The sequence below is a fragment of the Passer montanus genome, unplaced genomic scaffold (assembly GCF_014805655.1).
Source record: "Passer montanus isolate IOZ18808 unplaced genomic scaffold, ASM1480565v1 scaffold18, whole genome shotgun sequence".
NCBI classification, from domain to species: Eukaryota; Metazoa; Chordata; class Aves; order Passeriformes; family Passeridae; genus Passer; species Passer montanus.
In genome coordinates, this window is record NW_024365381.1 from 17,859,797 (window position 1) to 17,879,623 (window position 19,827).

General features: G+C 55.5%; 2 protein-coding genes across 4 annotated transcripts in view; one reads left to right on the plus strand and one right to left on the minus strand.

Annotated features, from left to right (window-relative positions):
* The window catches only part of TMEM63C (transmembrane protein 63C), a 31,801-nt gene extending 24,679 nt beyond the window's left edge, over positions 1-7,122 (plus strand). For all 3 annotated transcript variants that reach the window (XM_039705477.1, XM_039705478.1, XM_039705476.1), the window contains exons 13-24: positions 104-237; positions 456-578; positions 1,127-1,280; positions 1,823-1,929; positions 2,717-2,803; positions 3,286-3,351; positions 3,476-3,638; positions 3,870-3,975; positions 4,176-4,343; positions 4,615-4,730; positions 4,865-4,936; positions 5,018-7,122. In XM_039705477.1, coding sequence (XP_039561411.1) covers positions 104-237; positions 456-578; positions 1,127-1,280; positions 1,823-1,929; positions 2,717-2,803; positions 3,286-3,351; positions 3,476-3,638; positions 3,870-3,975; positions 4,176-4,343; positions 4,615-4,730; positions 4,865-4,936; positions 5,018-5,230 — 1,509 coding nt within the window. In that variant the 3' untranslated portion in view covers positions 5,231-7,122. The remainder of the gene's footprint in view (positions 1-103; positions 238-455; positions 579-1,126; positions 1,281-1,822; positions 1,930-2,716; positions 2,804-3,285; positions 3,352-3,475; positions 3,639-3,869; positions 3,976-4,175; positions 4,344-4,614; positions 4,731-4,864; positions 4,937-5,017) is intronic.
* Positions 7,123-12,176: 5,054 nt separating this feature from the next.
* On the minus strand, positions 12,177-17,493 carry NGB (neuroglobin). The gene is made up of 4 exons (XM_039705189.1): positions 17,348-17,493; positions 16,028-16,139; positions 14,397-14,516; positions 12,177-13,229 (listed from the first exon to the last, which is right to left on the minus strand). The coding sequence occupies exons 1-4, from the start codon at positions 17,452-17,454 to the stop codon at positions 13,083-13,085; spliced, it is 486 nt and encodes a 161-aa protein (XP_039561123.1). The 5' UTR covers positions 17,455-17,493; the 3' UTR covers positions 12,177-13,082.
* Positions 17,494-19,827: the final 2,334 nt, after the last annotated feature.

Below are 19,827 nucleotides of genomic sequence, written 5' to 3' on the forward strand. Positions count from 1 at the left end.
GTAGGAGGCTGCGGGCGGGGCTGCAGGCAGCACACCATGGGCAAGGCAGAGCATGGCAGCTTGCCCCTGCCCCTGCACAGCACAGCCCTGGCTGCTCCCACAGGTGGATGCTGAGCAGTATTATGGGGAGCTGGAGGAGAAGCTCACAGATGAGTTCAACGCGGAGCGCAACCGCATCACACTCAAGCGGCTTGATATGGCCTTTGTCACCTTCCAGGACGAGCGGATGACAGCTGTGTGAGTGCCCCTCATGCGACGGCCACGGGGATGTCCCTCAGCCTGTTGGCCACCGCTGCCGGGGAACTGGGGCACCTTGCCAGCTTTTCCCACCAAAGCCAGGCAGTGGGTTGGTCTCTTCTATGCCTCTGCCATCTGTGGAGTTGGCTGCCCTGTGAAGGCTGTGGGAAGGGTCTCACAAGAAGTGAGACCTGACCCCTGGCTCCCTCTTCCTGCAGGATTTTGAAGGACTACAACCACATCCACTGCCGCAAGCACCCCCAGCAGTCCTCTGTCACCACCGTGGTCAAGTCACACCACTGGGGTGTTCGCTATGCCCCTTCACCCAGTGATATCATCTGGTGAATGCCCACGGCAGAGGGGAGGGAGGAGGGGGAACAAGCAGATATGGGGAAGCCCATGTCCATAGCTATAAGGAGCCCATGTCCATAGCTGTAAGGAGCCTATACCCATAGCTACAGGGAGCCCATATAGCTGTAGGGAACCTGTGTCTGTATCTGTAGGACACTTTCCCAGGGTCATGGGGGCTGAAAATCCCTCCTGTTGCCATAGCAGAAGTCAGCAGGGTTGATTGCCATGATCATCCCAAAGGTGGCAGGGCCCAGCCAGCTGAGATTAGGGGGGATTGCCAGATTCTGATTTCTCTGGCCTGATTCCAAAGCCTCCTGGTGGTATGGACCTTCACTTTGGGTATTCTCTGGTCCAGAGGGCTCTGCATGTGACAGCAAAGCAGCGTGGGCAGGGGAAGAGGGCAAGCTCAGAACAACATCCAACAAGGATGGTTGGATGCAGATAGCAGGAGGCAGAGCTTCATGAAGCTGTGCTGGGAGGCCCAGGACACAGGGCTTTTCCCTCCTCATGATGTTCAAGTTGTGTTTTCCTCTTACAGGGAGAATTTATCAGTCCGTGGCACATCATGGTGGGTGCGATTCATTCTGCTTAATATCTGCCTGTTCGTCCTTCTTTTCTTCCTCACAACACCAGCCATTATTGTCAACACTATGGACATGTTCAATGTCACACACCCTGTGGAGAGCCTCAAGGTAGTCCCTAACCCATGCCAATTTTCCTGAAAGGTTGTAATTTCCAGGCTTATCTGTGACAGGTGGGGAGCACCAGCTCTACAGTGTCCTAAGATGAGCCATCACTAGGATGGGCATTGATGAGAAACAAGGGCATTGATGAGGCCATGTCTGTGCTTGCTATCCATTGCCTTCTCCTTGTGTTTCCAGTGGCAGAGCCCTGGGGCAGCACCTGAGCTTTGGTGCTGGTGCCTCCATGGAGGCAGGCAGGTTGCTGTCCATTCAAGAAGAAGGGTTTGGAAAGAGTGCAGGAGATGTCAGGAGCTGCCAGCAGCACAACCCCTTCTTGCTCATTGACCTGTGAGCTTTTGAGTGGGCACTGGGCTCAGAACACGGCTGTGGTGCCCTTGGCTGGCCTCAAGTTCTCATTTCCTGAAACAAATGCCCCTGCTCAGGGAGGGGGTGCTCCAGCCCACCTGCTGCACACACCATCGTGTGCTGTCTGCAGCATGGCTGTGCTGTGGTGGGTTGCTGAGGGGTGTTTGGCTTCTCTTTTCCTGCAGAACCCCATCATCACCCAGTTCTTCCCCACGCTGCTGCTCTGGGCCTTCTCCGTCTTCCTGCCCTTCCTTGTGTACTACTCAGCATTCTTCGAGTCTCACTGGACAAGGTAATGGGGCTGGCCCCACAGTCCCCCAGGGCTGCCACAGGTGGGAGGAGCTGCAGTGGAAGGGGAGCCCAGCCTGCAGGGAGGCAGGCAGTGAGCAGTAGACCCCCACAGTGGAGCAGAGCCCCTGGGTGTTTCTCTCCATAGAAAGAGCCCCAAGTCCATGCACAAAGGAGCCATTTGCTTCCCAAAGTCCTCAACACTCTCAGGCTACTGACAAAGTCAGGTGGTTTTAAGATGGATCTGAAGAAGTTTATAAGAGGGTTGGTGTGATGGTGGACTGGCAGCAGCAGGGCCATCACAGGCATGCTTCCAGCCCTCCAAGGGCTGGGGTTCAAGATGCTTAAAGTAGGGGAAACTGCCCAGCTCCTACAATGTGCTCTCTTTGTCTTGACCCTCCATCAGCCCCAAGCCTTGTGCCTTGTCTGATAAGTCCTTGCAGGAGCTTTGTCACCACCTCCCTTCCTTTTTCTGGGGAAAACAGGAACTCATAAACTCATACTAGAAACCCGTCTCCCTACCAGTGGGTGTCTATACCAGCAGGGATGGTAGGAGAGGGCAAAGATGAAGGAGATGAGAGGCTACAGCAGATTCCTCATGGTGACACACCCTAGCCTGGGAGAGGCTTTGCAAGGCCCCAGTGGAGGCACAGACCAAAGGCACACAGCTTGTGAGGCAGGAAGTAACTCCTTGGTGAAAAGTAAAAGCAAGACCAAGCCCACCCCTCACCCCACCTGCTGCTCTTTCCCAACCAAGTGCAACATTCTTTTCTTGTCTTCCCTGTCTGCAGGTCAAGTGAAAATCAGATCACCATGCACAAGTGCTTCTTCTTCCTGGTGTTCATGGTTATCATCCTGCCCTCGCTGGGTCTGAGCAGGTACGGACCACCCTGCCACCCTTACCCTGGCAATCCAGCCCCAAAGGGCTAAGATCCCATTTCCACCAAAACGCAGTGATCTCTGGGGAGGAAAACACTCCTTTAGCAGTGCTGAGCCACTCATACATGGTCACGGATGGAAAGCTTCCCTGCAGAGGAGGGGAGCAGAGCAGTGTACCAGGCTGCCACAGCTGACCCACGGGGGCTGGTGGCACTGATCAGATGCTGCTTGGGTTCAGCAGACCCTAAAGGGACCTGGTCAGGTATCTGCATAGCTCCAGCTACTGTAATCCTGGCCTTCCAGGAGGTGAGCACACACTCCACAGTGGTCTTGTGTGGCAGAAGAGGCTGCTCTGGCAGTGTAGGGTGCAGAAGGTTTTGCCCACTCAGGACAGGGAAAAAAGCACATTCCTGCTGGGTGTCTCTCACACCGCTCTGTAGCTCCCCCTCTGTCTGAGCTGCTCCTCTTCTGTCCTTTCCAGCCTGGACCTGTTTTTCCGCTGGCTCTTCGACACGCACTTTCTGGATGAGGCTGAAATCAAGTTCCAGTGAGTAGCAGGAAGCTCCCAAACTTCCCAGGCAAGCGGGAGCACCTGTTGTCCACCGCCAGCAGCTCTTGCAGCTCCTGCCTGAGCATTCTCTCACCGTGTCACCTCTCTGTCCCTGGGGCAGGTGCGTTTTCCTCCCAGACAATGGCGCCTTCTTCGTCAACTATGTAGTGACCTCCAGCCTGATTGGGACGGCCATGGAGCTGCTGCGCATCCCAGGCCTCCTCGTCTACACTGCTCGCCTCTGCTTTGCCAAGTCGGAGCCCGAGCGGCTCCATGTCAAGCGGGTACGTGGCTCTGGTCACCTGTGGGCCTTCGTGACCCCCAGCACGGCAGAGATGCTCTCACTGCAGTTTTCACTGGAAACTCAGGCTGTCGTGGTTCTGTGGGGATGCTAATGGGCACTTCTGACTCCCTGGGGGCTAGTGGGGGTGAGGCAGTCTGTGGGCCAGGGTGCAGAGGCAAGTACAGGCTTTGCAGTGACTGAGGTGGCAATTACGCTGTTGGTTGTGCTCCAGAGCCAAGCATACCAGTTCCAGTTTGGACTAGAGTACGCCTGGACCTGCTGTATCTTCTCCGTTGTCATGACCTACAGCATCACCTGCCCCATCATCGTCCCCTTTGGTGAGTATGATCCCATGCCCATGGTCCCAGCCATGCCAAGAACAGCCTGTCCCAGCCGCCAGCAGCAGCATGGGAGGGCAGGCTTCCTGCGTGGTACAGGACAGCACCCTTGGGCGTCATTCCCAGGGCCTGCCCTGCTCTCCCTGTGGCCTGGCTGTCCCCACTGCCCTCCACCCAAATGGCTCCTCTTGTCCCACCAGGGTTGCTCTACATGCTGCTCAAGCACATGGTTGACCGCTACAACATTTACTACGTGTACATCCCCACCAAACTGAACCAGCGCCTCCACGTCGCCGCCATCAGCCAGGTCGTGGTGGCCCCCATCCTCTGCATGTTCTGGCTGCTCTTCTTCTCCGTCCTGCGCCTTGGTAGGGAGAGCTTGGGGCTGTGCCCTGCCACTGCTGAGGGTCCTGTCTGGTGTTTGGGGGTGACAAGCCACTGGTGTCACCCTTGAGTTAGGCATGGAGGGTGGTAAGGGGGAAGGTGGTGTGAAGACCTGGCAGATGAAGGAGGTGTCAGCTTGTATTTTGGGAAGGGAGTTGAGAGCTTGTAAAACCCAAGTCAGGGACCAGCCTAGGGCTCAGCTGGACAGCAGGTTCTCGGAGGCTTATGTGCTGCCCCAGTGTCTCTGTGCTCTAGGTCCCACCCGGCCTGTCACCCTCTTCACCTTTGTGGTCCTCCTTTCCTGCATCATCTTCTCCTTCTTTGGCCTCTGCTTGAAGAAGCTGCAGCCACGGAAACCCTCTAGCTACCAGGTGAGCACAGCCAGCTGCCCACTCTGTTCTTTCACCCCAGTGCATCCCCTCCTTGCTTACCATGGGGAATCTGAGATAGCACCTGGCTGTCCCTGGCCAAACCATGATTTCTTCTCTGGCCTCCTTCTCCTCAGATGTCTGACCAGTCTGAGGGCACCTTCAATGATGTGGAGCGGAGCAGCGTTTCCTCCACTCCTAACTCCAATGTGAGTACCCCTCTGCAGCCCTGCTGTGGCCATCTGCCCTTGTTCCCCTGGGTCCTGATGTCCCACTGCCCCCCGGGGCAGCTCTTTGTGGCCACTGTCCTGCAGGAGCCTGAGCTGAGCCTGACCCCGGCAGCCTCTCCGGCACACCAGTCCTATGGCACCATGGGCAACCACCTGGAGCCAGCGGAGGATGGGGAGGATGGGGGGCTGCAGAGCTTCGAGACAGAGCTGGAGACCGTGGAGGGCGAGTACAGGAGCGGCCCCGTGATAGAGAGCCAGGCTCGGTACCAGTGAACATCCCTGCCACAGGCTGGGAGCTGACTGAGCTGACTGTGCTGAGAGCAGACACGCCGTGGGGCAGGAGGGAGCCTTCCCTGCACTGCTGATGGGGCAGGGGATGACAGGACTGATGTGAGGGAGAGACCCCATTGCATGGGCAGTGGCAGGAGGGTCTGATGGTCCCTCCTGCTGCCTGCATTGGCTGAGCCCCCTCAGCGTCCCTCTGTCCCCACCTGCCTCTTCCAGCACACAGTGGGGAAGAGGGAGTGCAGCAGTATAGGGAGAGGATCTCTCTGAGAGGCCGTGCTTTTGGGGGCAGGAGGGAGGCCCTGTCCCCTCTGAGAGGAGGAAGCAGCCCAGACAGCCCAGATGAATGTGCCTGCCACCATGCTGTCCTCTGGGTCCTCAGTGGCAGGGGACAGCCACCCGTAACCCTTGCATCTCACCCCATCCATGCACTGCTCAGGCAGCTGTCCTGCTGCCTCCCCTGCTGCTGGCCTGCCCCTGCTTTGCCCATTTCAGCAGGGACTGCTGACATGCGTGTGCTTTGGTGGAGGAGGTGAGTGTCCCTCCATCTGCCACCAGAGCCCCTACAAGAGCACCAACAGCCCTGCACCAAGGCAGGCATCAAGTGCAAGCCCAGCTCTTCCCGACCTCCCACCCCATCCCCCCATTTTGCTGCACAATGCCTGTGCCCTTAGGCTCTTGAGGAGAAGTGGGAGGTCAAGAAACAAGTGTGTTTAATGGCTTTGAGGATAGCTCCTTTTCACTCCTCTTTCCTGGCAGCCCCCCCATCATGCTCATGCTCTCACTGGGGCTGCCCATGGGACCCAGAATAGCTCCATCCTAATGCAACAGAACAGGGTGGACAGGTGGAGACTGGCAGGACCTGGACTTCAGGTCCTCCTGGTCCACCACATCCTGCCTGCCCTTGTCCACAAGCTGCAGCTGTGGGATGCTCCCCCGGTAGCCACACTGCCTCTCAAGTGTGAGTCCTGCTGTGATAAGTGTAAATGTGCCATTACCTGCCCAGACAGCATCCCTGGAGTTTTCCAGCTCATCCAGAGTAGCTGTGGTGGCCTCTGGGGACGAGAGTTTATCCTCATCCTCCTCAGCTCCTCTCAACCATAGCCCTCCTGGGCGTGCCAGCTCCTCACTCAGCTCTGCTGTGGCCTCAGGGCTGATTTTCCTGTCCCTGATTCTCCTGCTAGCTTCAGAGCAACTAGAGTTGCCATCGTCCCAGGGCAGTGCAGGGAGGGAAGGGAGGAAGGTGCAGCTCTGCCAGCACCAGGGCTGCTGGCATGCAGAGTGCTGGTGTGTGAAGGTGCTCAGCCATGGCACTGGTTAGCATTACTGGTGCCACTGGGAGGAGGGGCAGGGTGCCAGTTCTGGGCTGGGGGGAGGTTAAAAGGCAGCCCAGCAGTGAGAGCATTAAGGGGGCCCTTAGGATGTTCCTGTGGGGCTGGTGGATCTCAGCTCAGCCGGCTGGCATTCCCATGCCCCTGTCCCATGGCCCCTGTCCCACCCACGCTGCTGCATGCTGGGGCGGTGGCTGCAGCACAATAGCCACAGTGGTTGCCTCGGGGAGCCCTGAGCTCACACACACCCTTCTAATCCCAAAAAGTTTACTGGGGGGTTGTGGCCTCCTGCCCAGGTGCCCCGTGGCTGCCCACAGCTCAGCTGGTCCCCTCACTGCCTGCTCCAGAGGCAGCCCCAGGCAGGGCACGGGGATGCTGGTGGCCTCTCTGAGGGTAGAAGCAAGTGCCTGCTAGTGGCACTGTGTCCTCGGGAGCTCGGGCTGCTGGTCTGATTGCCCTTGGCTGCCCCACTGTAGGAATGTGCCAGAGGTCTGTACCTTCTTGTGATTTATTGCTATGACCGTGCCTTGAATAAAATGACTTCACCCAGCTGCTGCCTGGCGTCGTCACCCCATGCATCTTTCCTGGCACCAGTTTAGGGGGAACCCTTGCCACTGGAGCCTTTTCCCACCTGTGGGCTGCTTTTGACCCTGCCTGGGGATGTCCTGCAGATGCTTCAGTGGCAGAGAGACTGCTTGGATACATCCCCACCTCCAGACTGCCCACTATGATCCCCATAAAAACAAACCACAACATGTGGGCAGAAGCAGCAAAGTTTCAGGAGTGGGAGAGCACCTCACTGTGTCCCAGATAGACTGGCACAGCCCTTGGCACCATCCCCTCCTTGGGGGTGGGCTGCAGTCCTGGGACAGCTGTGTGCCTTTCTTGCCCACCTTCTGTCAGCAGTCACTCCCTTGGCAGAGCTGGCTCAGAACACCACCAAAGGTGCAGATGCTGCTTGAGGGGAACAGGAGGGTGGCCTGGAGCCCCTCTGGGACCACAGCAAGGGGCAGGAGGAACTCATCTCATCTGAGGATGGAGCAGGTGTTCCCAAAGCTGAACTACCCACCAGCAAGTCCCTGGGAAGGGGGTGAACACCATTTTGGAAGTCCTTCTCTAGATTTGAGAGAACAGTGTTCTTTTCTGCCCTCCTCCCTCCCAAAATACACACTATTTTTACCCGAATTCCTGCTTGAATGATTTGCCTTTGGTTTCAGCAGGTTCCTCCTGCTGGCTCCTTCACAGCTTCCCTGGAGTGAGCCCTGCCACTCTCATTTATGGCACAGGGCAGAAGGAATGGGGAGGCTTCTCTTTGGGTGAACACCTGGAAAATTTAAAACCCATTGCATGCCCCTAGAGAGATGCCCCACGGTTTGTAAGGGGTGGTAAACAGAGTTAACACAGGGCACTGGGGAGCAGGGCAGGAGCTCTGGCTGGGGGCTGTCATTGCCCCCACTGCAGCCTCACACGGGGACCTCCTCAGGGCCCGGGGAGGGGTGGCAGCCCTGTCACACTGCACCTCTGCCTCAAACCCGCTCCAGACCCGCTCCCTGGCTGCAGCCTGCACACTCAGAGCCCCTCAGAGCCACAGCCCAGCGATCACAGAGCCCCCCCTGTGCCAGCTGGTGGCAGGCAGTGACGGGAGCATCCCCACTGGGCAGCAGCCACAGCAAAGGGGCAGTTTGTGGGAGCTGTGGCAAACCTCCCTGCTGGCACAGGCAGTCCAAGATGGGAGTGCTGCTGGAGGCTGCCATGCTGGCCCTTCCCTGCAGTGCCAGGTTTGGGCTCCCACCACCAGTCCTGAGGCCAGGAAGAGCAGGAAAACTCATTTTATCAATGACCCAAAGGGGGTATTTCTTTGCATTCAGATCCCTGCTGCTCTCCTTGCCCTTCACAGCCCATCACACATTGCCTTGTGGGACAAGCCCATCCTAAATGAGCAGCATGGCTCTCTCAGGATGTTTTCCCTTCTCTCCTGTTCCAGGGCTGGGACTTCCAGCCTTTGGAAGATGCTATTACAGACCCTGAGCTGGCTTCCCCACTCTAGGCACTGTTCTTCAGCAGCAAGTGCCCCACTCTTACAGGGCTGGAAACCCATCATGACAAAGCTAGAACATGCTAGAAGACAGAACCTCCTGCATCCTCACCAGCAGCTCTCTGGGCAGGGCTGCTGGAATGAGTCTGCAATCCAGCTGGCAGGGTGGATGATGCTCCATGGAGCCAGACAGGACTTCGTTACAAAGTCCATGCTCTGCTGCTGCAGATGACCAGCAGCAGGTGCCCTTGGCTGCCCCACTGTAGGAATGTGCCAGAGGTCTGTACCTTCTTGTGATTTATTGCTATGACCGTGCCTTGAATAAAATGACTTCACCCAGCTGCTGCCTGGCGTCGTCACCCCATGCGTCTTTCCTGGCACCAGTTTAGGGGGAACCCTTGCCACTGGAGCCTTTTCCCACCTGTGGGCTGCTTTTGACCCTGCCTGGGGATGTCCTGCAGATGCTTCAGTGGCAGAGAGACTGCTTGGATACATCCCCACCTCCAGACTGCCCACTATGATCCCCATAAAAACAAACCACAACATGTGGGCAGAAGCAGCAAAGTTTCAGGAGTGGGAGAGCACCTCACTGTGTCCCAGATAGACTGGCACAGCCCTTGGCACCATCCCCTCCTTGGGGGTGGGCTGCAGTCCTGGGACAGCTGTGTGCCTTTCTTGCCCACCTTCTGTCAGCAGTCACTCCCTTGGCAGAGCTGGCTCAGAACACCACCAAAGGTGCAGATGCTGCTTGAGGGGAACAGGAGGGTGGCCTGGAGCCCCTCTGGGACCACAGCAAGGGGCAGGAGGAACTCATCTCATCTGAGGATGGAGCAGGTGTTCCCAAAGCTGAACTACCCACCAGCAAGTCCCGGGGAAGGGGGTGAACACCATTTTGGAAGTCCTTCTCTAGATTTGAGAGAACAGTGTTCTTTTCTGCCCTCCTCCCTCCCAAAATACACACTATTTTTACCTGAATTCCTGCTTGAATGATTTGCCTTTGGTTTCAGCAGGTTCCTCCTGCTGGCTCCTTCACAGCTTCCCTGGAGTGAGCCCTGCCACTCTCATTTATGGCACAGGGCAGAAGGAATGGGGAGGCTTCTCTTTGGGTGAACACCTGGAAAATTTAAAACCCATTGCATGCCCCTAGAGAGATGCCCCACGGTTTGTAAGGGGTGGTAAACAGAGATAACACAGGGCACTGGGGAGCAGGGCAGGAGCTCTGGCTGGGGGCTGTCATTGCCCCCACTGCAGCCTCACACGGGGACCTCCTCAGGGCCCGGGGAGGGGTGGCAGCCCTGTCACACTGCACCTCTGCCTCAAACCCGCTCCAGACCCGCTCCCTGGCTGCAGCCTGCACACTCAGAGCCCCTCAGAGCCAGTGGCACTGCCGGCAGTGACGGGAGCATCCCCACTGGGCAGCAGCCACAGCAAAGGGGCAGTTTGTGGGAGCTGTGGCAAACCTCCCTGCTGGCACAGGCAGTCCAAGATGGGAGTGCTGCTGGAGGCTGCCATGCTGGCCCTTCCCTGCAGTGCCAGGTTTGGGCTCCCACCACCAGTCCTGAGGCCAGGAAGAGCAGGAAAACTCATTTTATCAATGACCCAAAGGGGGTATTTCTTTGCATTCAGATCCCTGCTGCTCTCCTTGCCCTTCACAGCCCATCACACATTGCCTTGTGGGACAAGCCCATCCTAAATGAGCAGCATGGCTGTCTCAGGATGTTTTCCCTTCTCTCCTGTTCCAGGGCTGGGACTTCCAGCCTTTGGAAGATGCTATTACAGACCCTGAGCTGGCTTCCCCACTCTAGGCACTGTTCTTCAGCAGCAAGTGCCCCACTCTTACAGGGCTGGAAACCCATCATGACAAAGCTAGAACATGCTAGAAGACAGAACCTCCTGCATCCTCACCAGCAGCTCTCTGGGCAGGGCTGCTGGAATGAGTCTGCAATCCAGCTGGCAGGGTGGATGATGCTCCATGGAGCCAGACAGGACTTCGTTACAAAGTCCATGCTCTGCTGCTGCAGATGACCAGCAGCAGGTGACCAGCAGCAGGTGAGCCTGTGCTATGTCAAAAAAAAAAAAAAAAAAAAAAGGAGCAGCTGAACAGCAGAAAAGGGATTTTTAGGGTTATTGCTTAAATTCTGATTCCATTAGAGATTATTATACTTGAAGTGTCTGAGCAATCAGTAGCAGGGTGTCTCTGTTAGCCCTTCCACTGCTCACCCACTCAATTACCAGGCACAAAAGCTCCCAACATGTTTTTGATGGTGGATGCCTTCTCATGTCAGTAAACCCACACAACACAAGTGCTCCCAGTGACCAATATCTCCAAAGCTAAAATCAACAAGAAACCAGTAAACCCCTCTCTGTCATCCTTTTTTTCTGGTCTGCTTGGTTCTTTTATATTAAAATAAACACAAGGCATCAAAACCGGCAAAGACTCACTGTTATTTTTTAATAAACAGTACAGCTGGGTATAAGAGGCACACAGACCCGTTCTCTTGGGAGTTACATAAAATGTGGCACAGAAGAGCAGGAGTCAAGGAGCTGGAAAAGCTAGAGGGAGCAGGGGTGGTTTGGGCAGTAACACCCACAGCCCACCCATCACACAGCTGCCTACCTGTCACATGGAGCCAGCAGATGTCCCACGATGCTGAAGGCCGATGCCCCATAACAGGGTTGCAAAGAGGACATCCCCATTCCCAAACCCTCGTGCCCCATACCTTGCCATCAAAGCTGGTGTCTCACCCCAGCCCCAGCTCCTGCAGCCCTCACTGCTGGGTGCAAGAATGGGGAGGACTCCACCTGACCCAGCTGATGGAGAGAGCCGTGGGCCAGGATGGACACCACCACACTGCAGGGCTGCAGAGGCAGAACATGGCACCGTGGGGAGGACAAGGGACCTGGGGATGTTCACTGCCTGTTTCACAACACCTATTAGCTGCCCTCCCAAACACAGTGGAGGGCTTTGTGGTGGTAGCCCATGGCTACCATCAGGCCTGGTGGCAGGGCACTAGAGACCCATCTTACAGGGCACCCATCATCCCCTGCATGGCATGGGCCAAGGAGACCTCAGTTCCATTGAGCAGGCAGCCTTCTCCTGCCCCAGAGTGGAGGACATCTGAGAATAGGAGCAATGTGTCTTCAGAACAGGACCATGTCAGACCTCAGCACTAGGCTCCTCCTGTCCTGAAGAAGAAGCAAAAAAAAGGGTGCTGCCTGAAACTGAATAATTGCTCCATGTCCTTCTCTGGGGCTAATGGTGGCAAGAAACATTGCTCTGCTTGTTCCACGGTGACTTCCCCATAAAGATGAACTCTTCCTCAAAGCGCTCAAGTTCAGCTCCTTCACAGACCCCTCAGGTGCTGCCTCAGCAGTTTTCTGGGATTTCTTCTAGCAGATGCTATCTCCTCATTCCTGTGAGGGTGAGGACCTCTGCAGATGGGCACTGTGAGCAGCTGGGAAGTGCTCCAGATTCTGACAGCATCAGCAGAAGGATTCCAGCTATGCTTCCTCTGGCCAAGAGCCAGAATTTCTGGAAGCTGTTGCTATGACACGATTGCAACCTTCATTTTTAAGACATCTTTTCCTTGGATTTGTTTTATTTTCCTTAACAGAAAGCAGTAAACAGACATTGCTACTGCTGCTGTTGCTGCTGCATTTCAGATGGCTCTAAGGTTAAACCAGCTGGCCAAATCAACACAAAGCCTTTCAGCTGGCAGCCCAACCCTGCCAAAAGTAGTCTCACCTTGGGATTAATGTGACACCATTGCCTGAAACATCCCTAGGAAACCTACTGGGTTGTGGCCAACCTGACACAGGGAAAAGCCAGGGATCCCATCCAGGTCAGAGGCAAGGCAGAAAAAAGCACCAGGATTAACCATCTGGTAGTGATATATTGATGAAGGGAGAGGGAGAAAAATCTCAGCAAGGTTTGAGGACAGCCACGTGGTGTGACCAGCCTCGCTCTCTTGCTGCCTTTTGACCTGGATGGAGCCAAATCTGTCACTGCCACAGCTGAACCAGGTACAGCAGCACAGGAGGACTGAGCAGTGTCAGACCTGGCAGGTAAAGCACAACAAATAGGATTTTGGGCAAATAAGCTCAAAAGGCCTATGCCAGCTGTCAGCTGCCTAGGGTGGGTAGCAAGAGGAGAGAAAATGAGCAAGTTCAAACCCAGAGTAGGTGTTTTAAAACCTGGGTGTTGGTGTTCCTTGGGGCAGGGTGGCATACCTGTGCTGTGGCACTGCCAGGCTTTGCTGCAGGGACATGCCCTGCCAGCCCTTAGCAAAGGCAGAGACACGCTCGTGTTGAAGCAGGATGGAACCATGTGAGAGCCCCGCAGCACATGTGAGTGGCAGAGGCAGCCATGGGCTGGTGCACACACAAAGACAGAGGTGGGAGAGGCAGCGAGTGTGGCCTGACAGGCCCCTACTCAGGACTGCTGCATGGTCAGGGAGAGGGATGGCTGGCAGATCTAGTCCCCTTCTGGGAGGGTCTCCCAGCCACGTTGCATGGCTTTCACCACAGCATTGTAGAGTTTGCTCCAAGCTTCCTGCACCTCTGGGCTGAAGGCAGCACCAAGGCATTTCTCCAGCATGTACAGCAGGGACTCGCCGACAGTCTGCAAACCAAACAGGGAGGTGTTGAGCTCAGCACCAGGGGATGACATTCAGTCTCTTGTCTCACTTTGCCACCTTTTTTGACTTCTCCAGTTGCAGGGCACCTGCTCCTCTTCCACCAACAGTACCAGACCCCTCCAGTCCCTGGCTCACCAGAGGGAGCCCAGAACCAGCCCATGTCCTCCTCTTCTCCTGCCCTGTGCTGGCCTCCCCATGGATGAGTGGAAATCAGGGAGCAAGGCCTGACACTGCATGTGTAACACCAGGGGAGAGGTGCACATCCAGTTTCTGTGGCTCCCAGGTGCAGATGCCTGGTCCTGTCCCTTGGCACAGCTGTGGAGCAGCAGAGCTGAGCAATGCCCTGATGCCAGGAGAGTGGATCAGACTCCATGCTGGATGCTTAGGGCATGTCTCAGTGCCTCTCATGGTTCTCCACAGGGCACTGCTCCTCACAGAGCTGTGAGCAGCCCCATGCAGGAGCACCCTCCCACTGAGCACAGGGCTGGTGGGCATCATACCCCAAACAAAAGGGACCCTGTGCCTCTGAAGAGAACAAAAACTAGCAATAGGAATGAGCCATGTGTGGGTTAGAAAGCTTTTCTTCAGCCCACCCTTTCCCACTGCATTTCCGTCCATGCTTGATAGCAGGAGAGGAGTAATCAAGGGTTTCATATGGAAGATGCTTGGGTGTTACTGGCATGGAGGAAGCAGGGGCTGAGGCACAGCAACCCCATCCCAGTGCAGGCACAGAGAGGTGGATGCTCCCTTTTCCAGGTGTGGTGAGGTCTGCCCAGAGCATCAGATGCAGAGGATCCAGGGCAAAGGCTGAGCCTGCAGCCCTGTGGCACAGGAGAGACTGCAGTGTCCTAAGCCGTGGTCCTCTTCAAACAGTGGAAATGCTTTGCTCCCATCTATCCTTTCTATCTCTCCCATCTATCCTCCCATCTATCCTTTCTGCCTGGGCTTACTGAGCAAGGGCAGAAAACAAGGGGAGCTCAAGGGGAGCTCACTGGGCAGTGTCCCTACACTGGTATCAGCACCTTGGACAGGCTGCCCTGAGCCATCAGCTGTCTCTCCAGAAGGCTGAACCCAGAGGAAGGGTGGGGACAGCTGAGTTTGCAGGCTGGGGTGAACAAACACAGCCACAGCGAGACAAGAGAGAACCTCACCGAGAAAGACTCAGCCTTCACACCAACTGCCTGGTGCTTCTTGCCGAGGTTGCAGAGATACTCTTCCAGGCAGGACAAGTTCTCCAGGTGGCTCACAGCAGCATCAATCACCAGCATCACCTAGCACAGGAGCAGAAAGGCAGAATGGCATTAACAGAAAGGTTCAGCTTCCCTCCCAGAGGAAACAAAAGTGTCTGATCCTTTATTTCACCCTTGCCAGCCTGACCCCCTCCCAGCCCAGATGCCCTCTGAGCTTTGCTCTGCTGTGATCCATGTGTCACATCAGTGAGGCTGGCAGCAGCACACACCACATCCTTCCATGGGACACTACCAGAACTGCACAGCAAGCAGCACTGCTGAGCACCCTGTCCAGAGGGGACAAACAGCCATGCAGCAGAGCAGTTGCAGGTTAAGACCTAATGCTGATGCAGTCATTACAACTCCTAGGACCCCAGGACAGCTGCATGGGAACCCCAGAAGTTGCCAGGACTAGAGTTTCCCATTAGAAGTTGCCAAAATGGTGCAATTGTGAATAAGGCCACCCCAATTCTAAGATCAGCCAAGGCATTTTGAAGAGATGGGACAGAGAGTACAGCCAGGTCTGTTGACCTGGTCTGGCAGGACACATACCATAGCCTCCCAGGAGCATTAAGAGTCAAATGGAAACAGGACAGAAAAAATTTAATGAAGGATGAAGGGAACAGACACAACGAATTAGAAGAAGAGATTAAAGCCAGAGCATGGTTATCTTGGCAAAGCCAAGAGGTGATAGAATTGTGCACTGTAATTTCAACAGGCCATTTATCTCCAACAAGAGCAAAAAACTATTTCAGCTCAAGGCAATAATCTTAACTTTGCCAATAAAGAGAGGCTGGAAAATAACAAAAAGCTCGCAGCTATCAGAGGAGCTCAGTCCTGAAACAGCCTCTTAACAAGGAATAAAGACAGGCAAGCAAAGCACCAAGCTGGTTTAAAGATGGAGCCAGGCAGTTTACAAAGGCATCTGCAAGCCAAGGCTGTGCTTTGTCCCAGTGTGGCTTCTCTTCAGGGTTCAGCAAAGGGTCTCTGCTGCACCAGTGTACTGTGCATGCAAGAGCCTCTCCTCAGCATTGCTCCTGTCTGTGTTTGGGATGGGGAGCTGCAGCACTCCTCGGAGGTTCTCTGAGAGGGGCTGCGGGCCTGCTGGCTCTGCAGCTGCACCAACCTCTCCACAGCAGCAGCTCCAGGGTGGCCTGGCCCACTGCCCAGCTCTGTGCCACCTCCTGCTCAGCGTGTGGCCAAGCAGAGAGCTTCAGTCCTCAGCTGGACACAGGTGAGCTCCCTGAGACACCTCCACAGCAGGAGAAGGATTCTTTCAGCTTCCACAGGAAGAAATCCACTCTCAGATGAGGCCATAGAAATCAGCATGGTGCCTCTTAGCCACCACAACCTGCATTCTCATTCCCTCCCCACTGTTGTAGGACACTTTGTCCTGGCCTTCTGCCTGCATGAGTATCCCCCTGCAGTTACCAGCCCAGGAGGAGACTTCTCCTGTGCTCCCTGGTCAGACACAGCATAGTCCCAAGCCATTGCCTAAGAGTTTCATCCTCCAGGGAGGCTGTGCTCCAGCCATGCCACGGCCCCTCTCTCACCTTCCTGATGTGATCCAGGAACTCAGGGGCAGACAGGCATTCCTGAGGGCTGGCAAACTGCTTGCAGTTGTACTGGAAAAGGGGCAGCAGGTCAGGATCCAAGTCAAACAGCCTGCAAGAGCAAGAGAGAACACCCCATCTTACTTCCTCAGCTTTATTTAAAGTCCCACTCGCCCCATCAGCAGCACACCCACAGCCTACTTCTGCCTCTGTTCCCACCTACTGATCCCTCTCCATCTGTAAAAAATCCAAAAGTTCCGAAAAGTTTTAGTTTGGGGCAATCCAGATTGCCTATAGACAAAAACCTTTCTGTTTCTCTAGTCCATAACCCCAGCTCTCAGATACATATTTATGGCACCTGAGAACTGGCATCCAACCCTCTGGAGTTTCTTCCAGCCTGGCCCTTCTCCTTAAAGTGTTGGCTGTTATCTCAACTATTCCCATTCCCACTTTTTGATCCCCTTGAACCCAAAATCTCCCAAACCAGGGAAGGCCTCCAAGCTCCAGCAGCCATCTGGACCAAGGGGGGATGTACAAACTCAGCTGATGCCCCACGCGTGACACCATCACCAGCTCCCATTTCCTCCCCCCTGCCCCATCGTCCCTTGCCAGTGTATGTGGGGCACAAATGGGACTCAAGAGCAGCCACCCAGGTAGCTACAACAGGCCACCGGTAATTCAGGCAAGACAGGCTGTCTTCTCCTCATGCTGCACATTCAGCTACCGCAACCCTCTCCCCCACATTGCTGTCACTGCTCTAGTCCTGCTCTGGAGATTTGGATCACTCTCGCTCTGAAAGCTGCGCATCAACTCTCCAAATGTCCTTTTTAAACGACTTTTCATTGATTTTTCCTTTTTTCTCTCCACATAATAGGCACATTAATCTGCTGAGGAGAGGCAAGAAGCTGGCTACCAGCCATTCCACCCGGCACACCACTGCCCCTGCCCTGCCGCTGAATCCCTCCCTGGCGGCCAGGTCTGTTCCCGGGGCTGCACAGCGCTTCCCCGCTCAGGGAATGATCGGAGAGCAGAAGCGGCGGCGACAAGGCGGCCGGGGATCCGTGGGCAGAAGCGCACAAAACCTGCCCGCCGCTTCTCTCTCCGTCTCCGCGTGGCGAAGTTCTCGCTGGCGAGGGGCGGGCAGGCAGGGCAGCAGCGCCGAGCGGGCCCGGCTCTGCCCCACGGCCCCGGCGGCCGCCAGACAGCCGCGGGAGGGGACAGCGGCGGGCAGGGAGCGAGCGGGAGCCGCGCCAAGCCCGGGGCAGCGCTCGTCCCCGAGCGGCGGAGCGCGGGGCGCGGAGGGCGCATCGCGCCGCTCACCTGGTGAAGAGGACGAGGCCGTGCTGCACGGGGCTGCCGCTCACCCGCCGCCAGCTCTCCCGGATCAGCGCTCGCTGCCCGCCCGACAGCGGCGTGCCGCTCTCCATGGCGGGCCGGGGGCTGCCCCTCGCCGCCGGAGCCGCGGCGCGCCGTGCCCGCCCGCACCGCCGGCCCGCCGCCCAAGGGAGGGCTCGCCGAGTGCTTCTCACTCGGGAGAAGGAAGGAAGGAGGGATGGAAGGAAGAAAAAAGAAATTCGAAATGCCCAAACTTCCCCATCCCGGGCCCGCGGGGCAGAGCAGAAAGTTCAGCTGGTTCACGGTTGACATTTTCCGTCGTCCTGATTTTACAAATGAAGCAATAGGGCAGAGCCGTACCAGCGAGGAGACCAGCGATACCTGACCACCTTCGCTCACCATCAGCACAGCTCCCTCTGAGCGTAACTTTGCTCGGGAGGGCCTCAGCGATGCTCCACAGCATCCTCTTGCTCTCGGCCACTTCTGCTGAGAGCCTGGATGCCACACAGCCACCTGCTATCTCCACAGGCAGATAAGTCTAGACACTGCAAAGTACGTGTCTAATTTAAAGCTAATTATGCCAGCTGAAGCAGGCAAAGTTGTTAATAACAGATGAGAAGACATGACATCTTTGTCAAATGTGTTCGGGATGCACAGACTCTCTTTGCTGTTCAGACACTGCTTAATTTGGCCGCAGGATTTACACAGAACAGAGGAAACAAAGCAAGAAATGGCAAATGAGGTCCCAAGCAGCACAAGGGAAGTCAGGAAAGTTAAGGTTTTCAGAAGGATGAGAGCAATACAAAAGTGCAACTATTACTGAAACCATCACAATCTACATCAAAATGACAATTGTGCTGATCTTATTACATGTTCTGCTTCTGTACATCAGACATTTCTGGTAATCAGGAGAAAAGACAGAAGCCTCCAACCCATTCCAGGCACATTGACTAAGTGTAGGCAGAAAGGAGGCTCTTCTTGTGGGAGAATTGAAAACATTCCCCGGGAGCAGACGAGTTCAAAGGCTCAATGTTATGTTCTCAGCCCCAGCTTGTCTCCCAGGGGCCTTTCTCCTACAGAGCTGGAGTGACAGCCCTGACTGCAGTGGCAGCAGGAAGCCACCTGAGATGGCTCTGCAAGTGCCAGAATAAATTACCTGTTTTCTCAGGATTTTGAGACCTCGTGTTCTCAGCGCAGACCAGACAAGCAGCTGCGCAGGAAAAGCTCCACATGCATTAAAGGAAGCTGAAGAACCCTCTCCTAAAGTTAGGCACTCGAGTCAGAACTGACGGGACTGAGGGGGCAGCTAAAACAGCATCCTGACTGTGTGGTTTCAAAGGGCATATTCACACCGGGGGCTGATGTTGGATCATGCCATGCTATCTGCTGAAGTGGCAAGGAGCCCGAAGGGCAGCTGGGAGACACAGGGTTAATCCGAGCAGGCTGAGGAGACCAGAAAGGGCAGCTGGGAGACACAGGGTTAATCCGAGCAGGCGGAGACCAGCCCGGCAGCGACGCGGCAGGCATTAACCTTTAGCTATCCTGCGGCTGCAGGAGCGAACCAGCAAGGAGCATGAAGTGTCATCCTTGGTCATCTGTGCAAGGTACTCTGACATTTCAGCGTGGAGCTTCAGCAGAGCCTGGCTGGACGGTTCAGCCTGGCCCTGCTAACAATAAAGGGTAGAACAGCGTGGTCCCAGGGTACTGGAAAGGAGCATGGAAAGTCATCCCAGGCAACAGGATACTGAGGAGCAGAGTTGAAGCACATATGTGCAGTCAAAGCAGCAACCAAGGCTGATTATTTGCCTAGCAACATTTTGAATATATTCAGAGCTGGCTGATAATGAAGGAAGAGATACTCCACAAAAGCAAGTTGTAGTTAAGAGTGATCCGTTCCTGAAGATTTGTTGGGATGTGGGACACCTTTTCTCCCATCCACACAGGGCCCCATATCCGCTACCCTATCCCAGGGCAAGAACAAGGTGCAGGTTCAGCCATTTTTCCTGATAGAAAGGGTGTCTCAGACAATAGTAGTGAAGCTGTGATGGCAAAAGAAAACAGTGGCTCTTGTCCAAAATTATGTCCCTGCACCTTCCCTCTGTGCTGCACACAGGTAGCAGCTGAACACTCACAGATAAGGCACAAGTGTCAGAACAGATCAGCTATAAGGGCAGCAATGAGAGGGCTGAGATATGCATTCCCTCCATGGAAAATAGGAGTGCCTCAGCTGATGAAAGGGGCAATGGTCCGGCCATATCCCACCCACCTGTTAGTACTTATACCCCACACAGCTATAACACACAGCAGAGTCCAAGAACTCTTCCCTGCACACCAGCAACAGCTCCTTCTGGGCTATCCTTCAGGATACATTCAGGAGTAGTTTCCCCATCTTCCCTGACTGTCTGAACAGTGAACCCATCCCTTTGCTGCCTTCTGGCACTGATACATCTCCACTCTCTCAAAAA

What these genes read in the sequence shown, in the direction of transcription:
- NGB (XM_039705189.1), bottom strand. Translation starts at nt 17,454, where the DNA reads ATGGAGAGCGGCACGCCGCTGTCGGGCGGGCAGCGAGCGCTGATCCGG. An exon ending in TCCTGGATCACATCAGGAAG is followed by an intron (nt 14,517 to 16,027) that starts GTGAGAGAGGGG and finishes CTCCTGTGCTAG; the next exon opens with GTGATGCTGGTGATTGATGC. An exon ending in TGAAGGCTGAGTCTTTCTCG is followed by an intron (nt 13,230 to 14,396) that starts GTGAGGTTCTCT and finishes TTTGGTTTGCAG; the next exon opens with ACTGTCGGCGAGTCCCTGCT.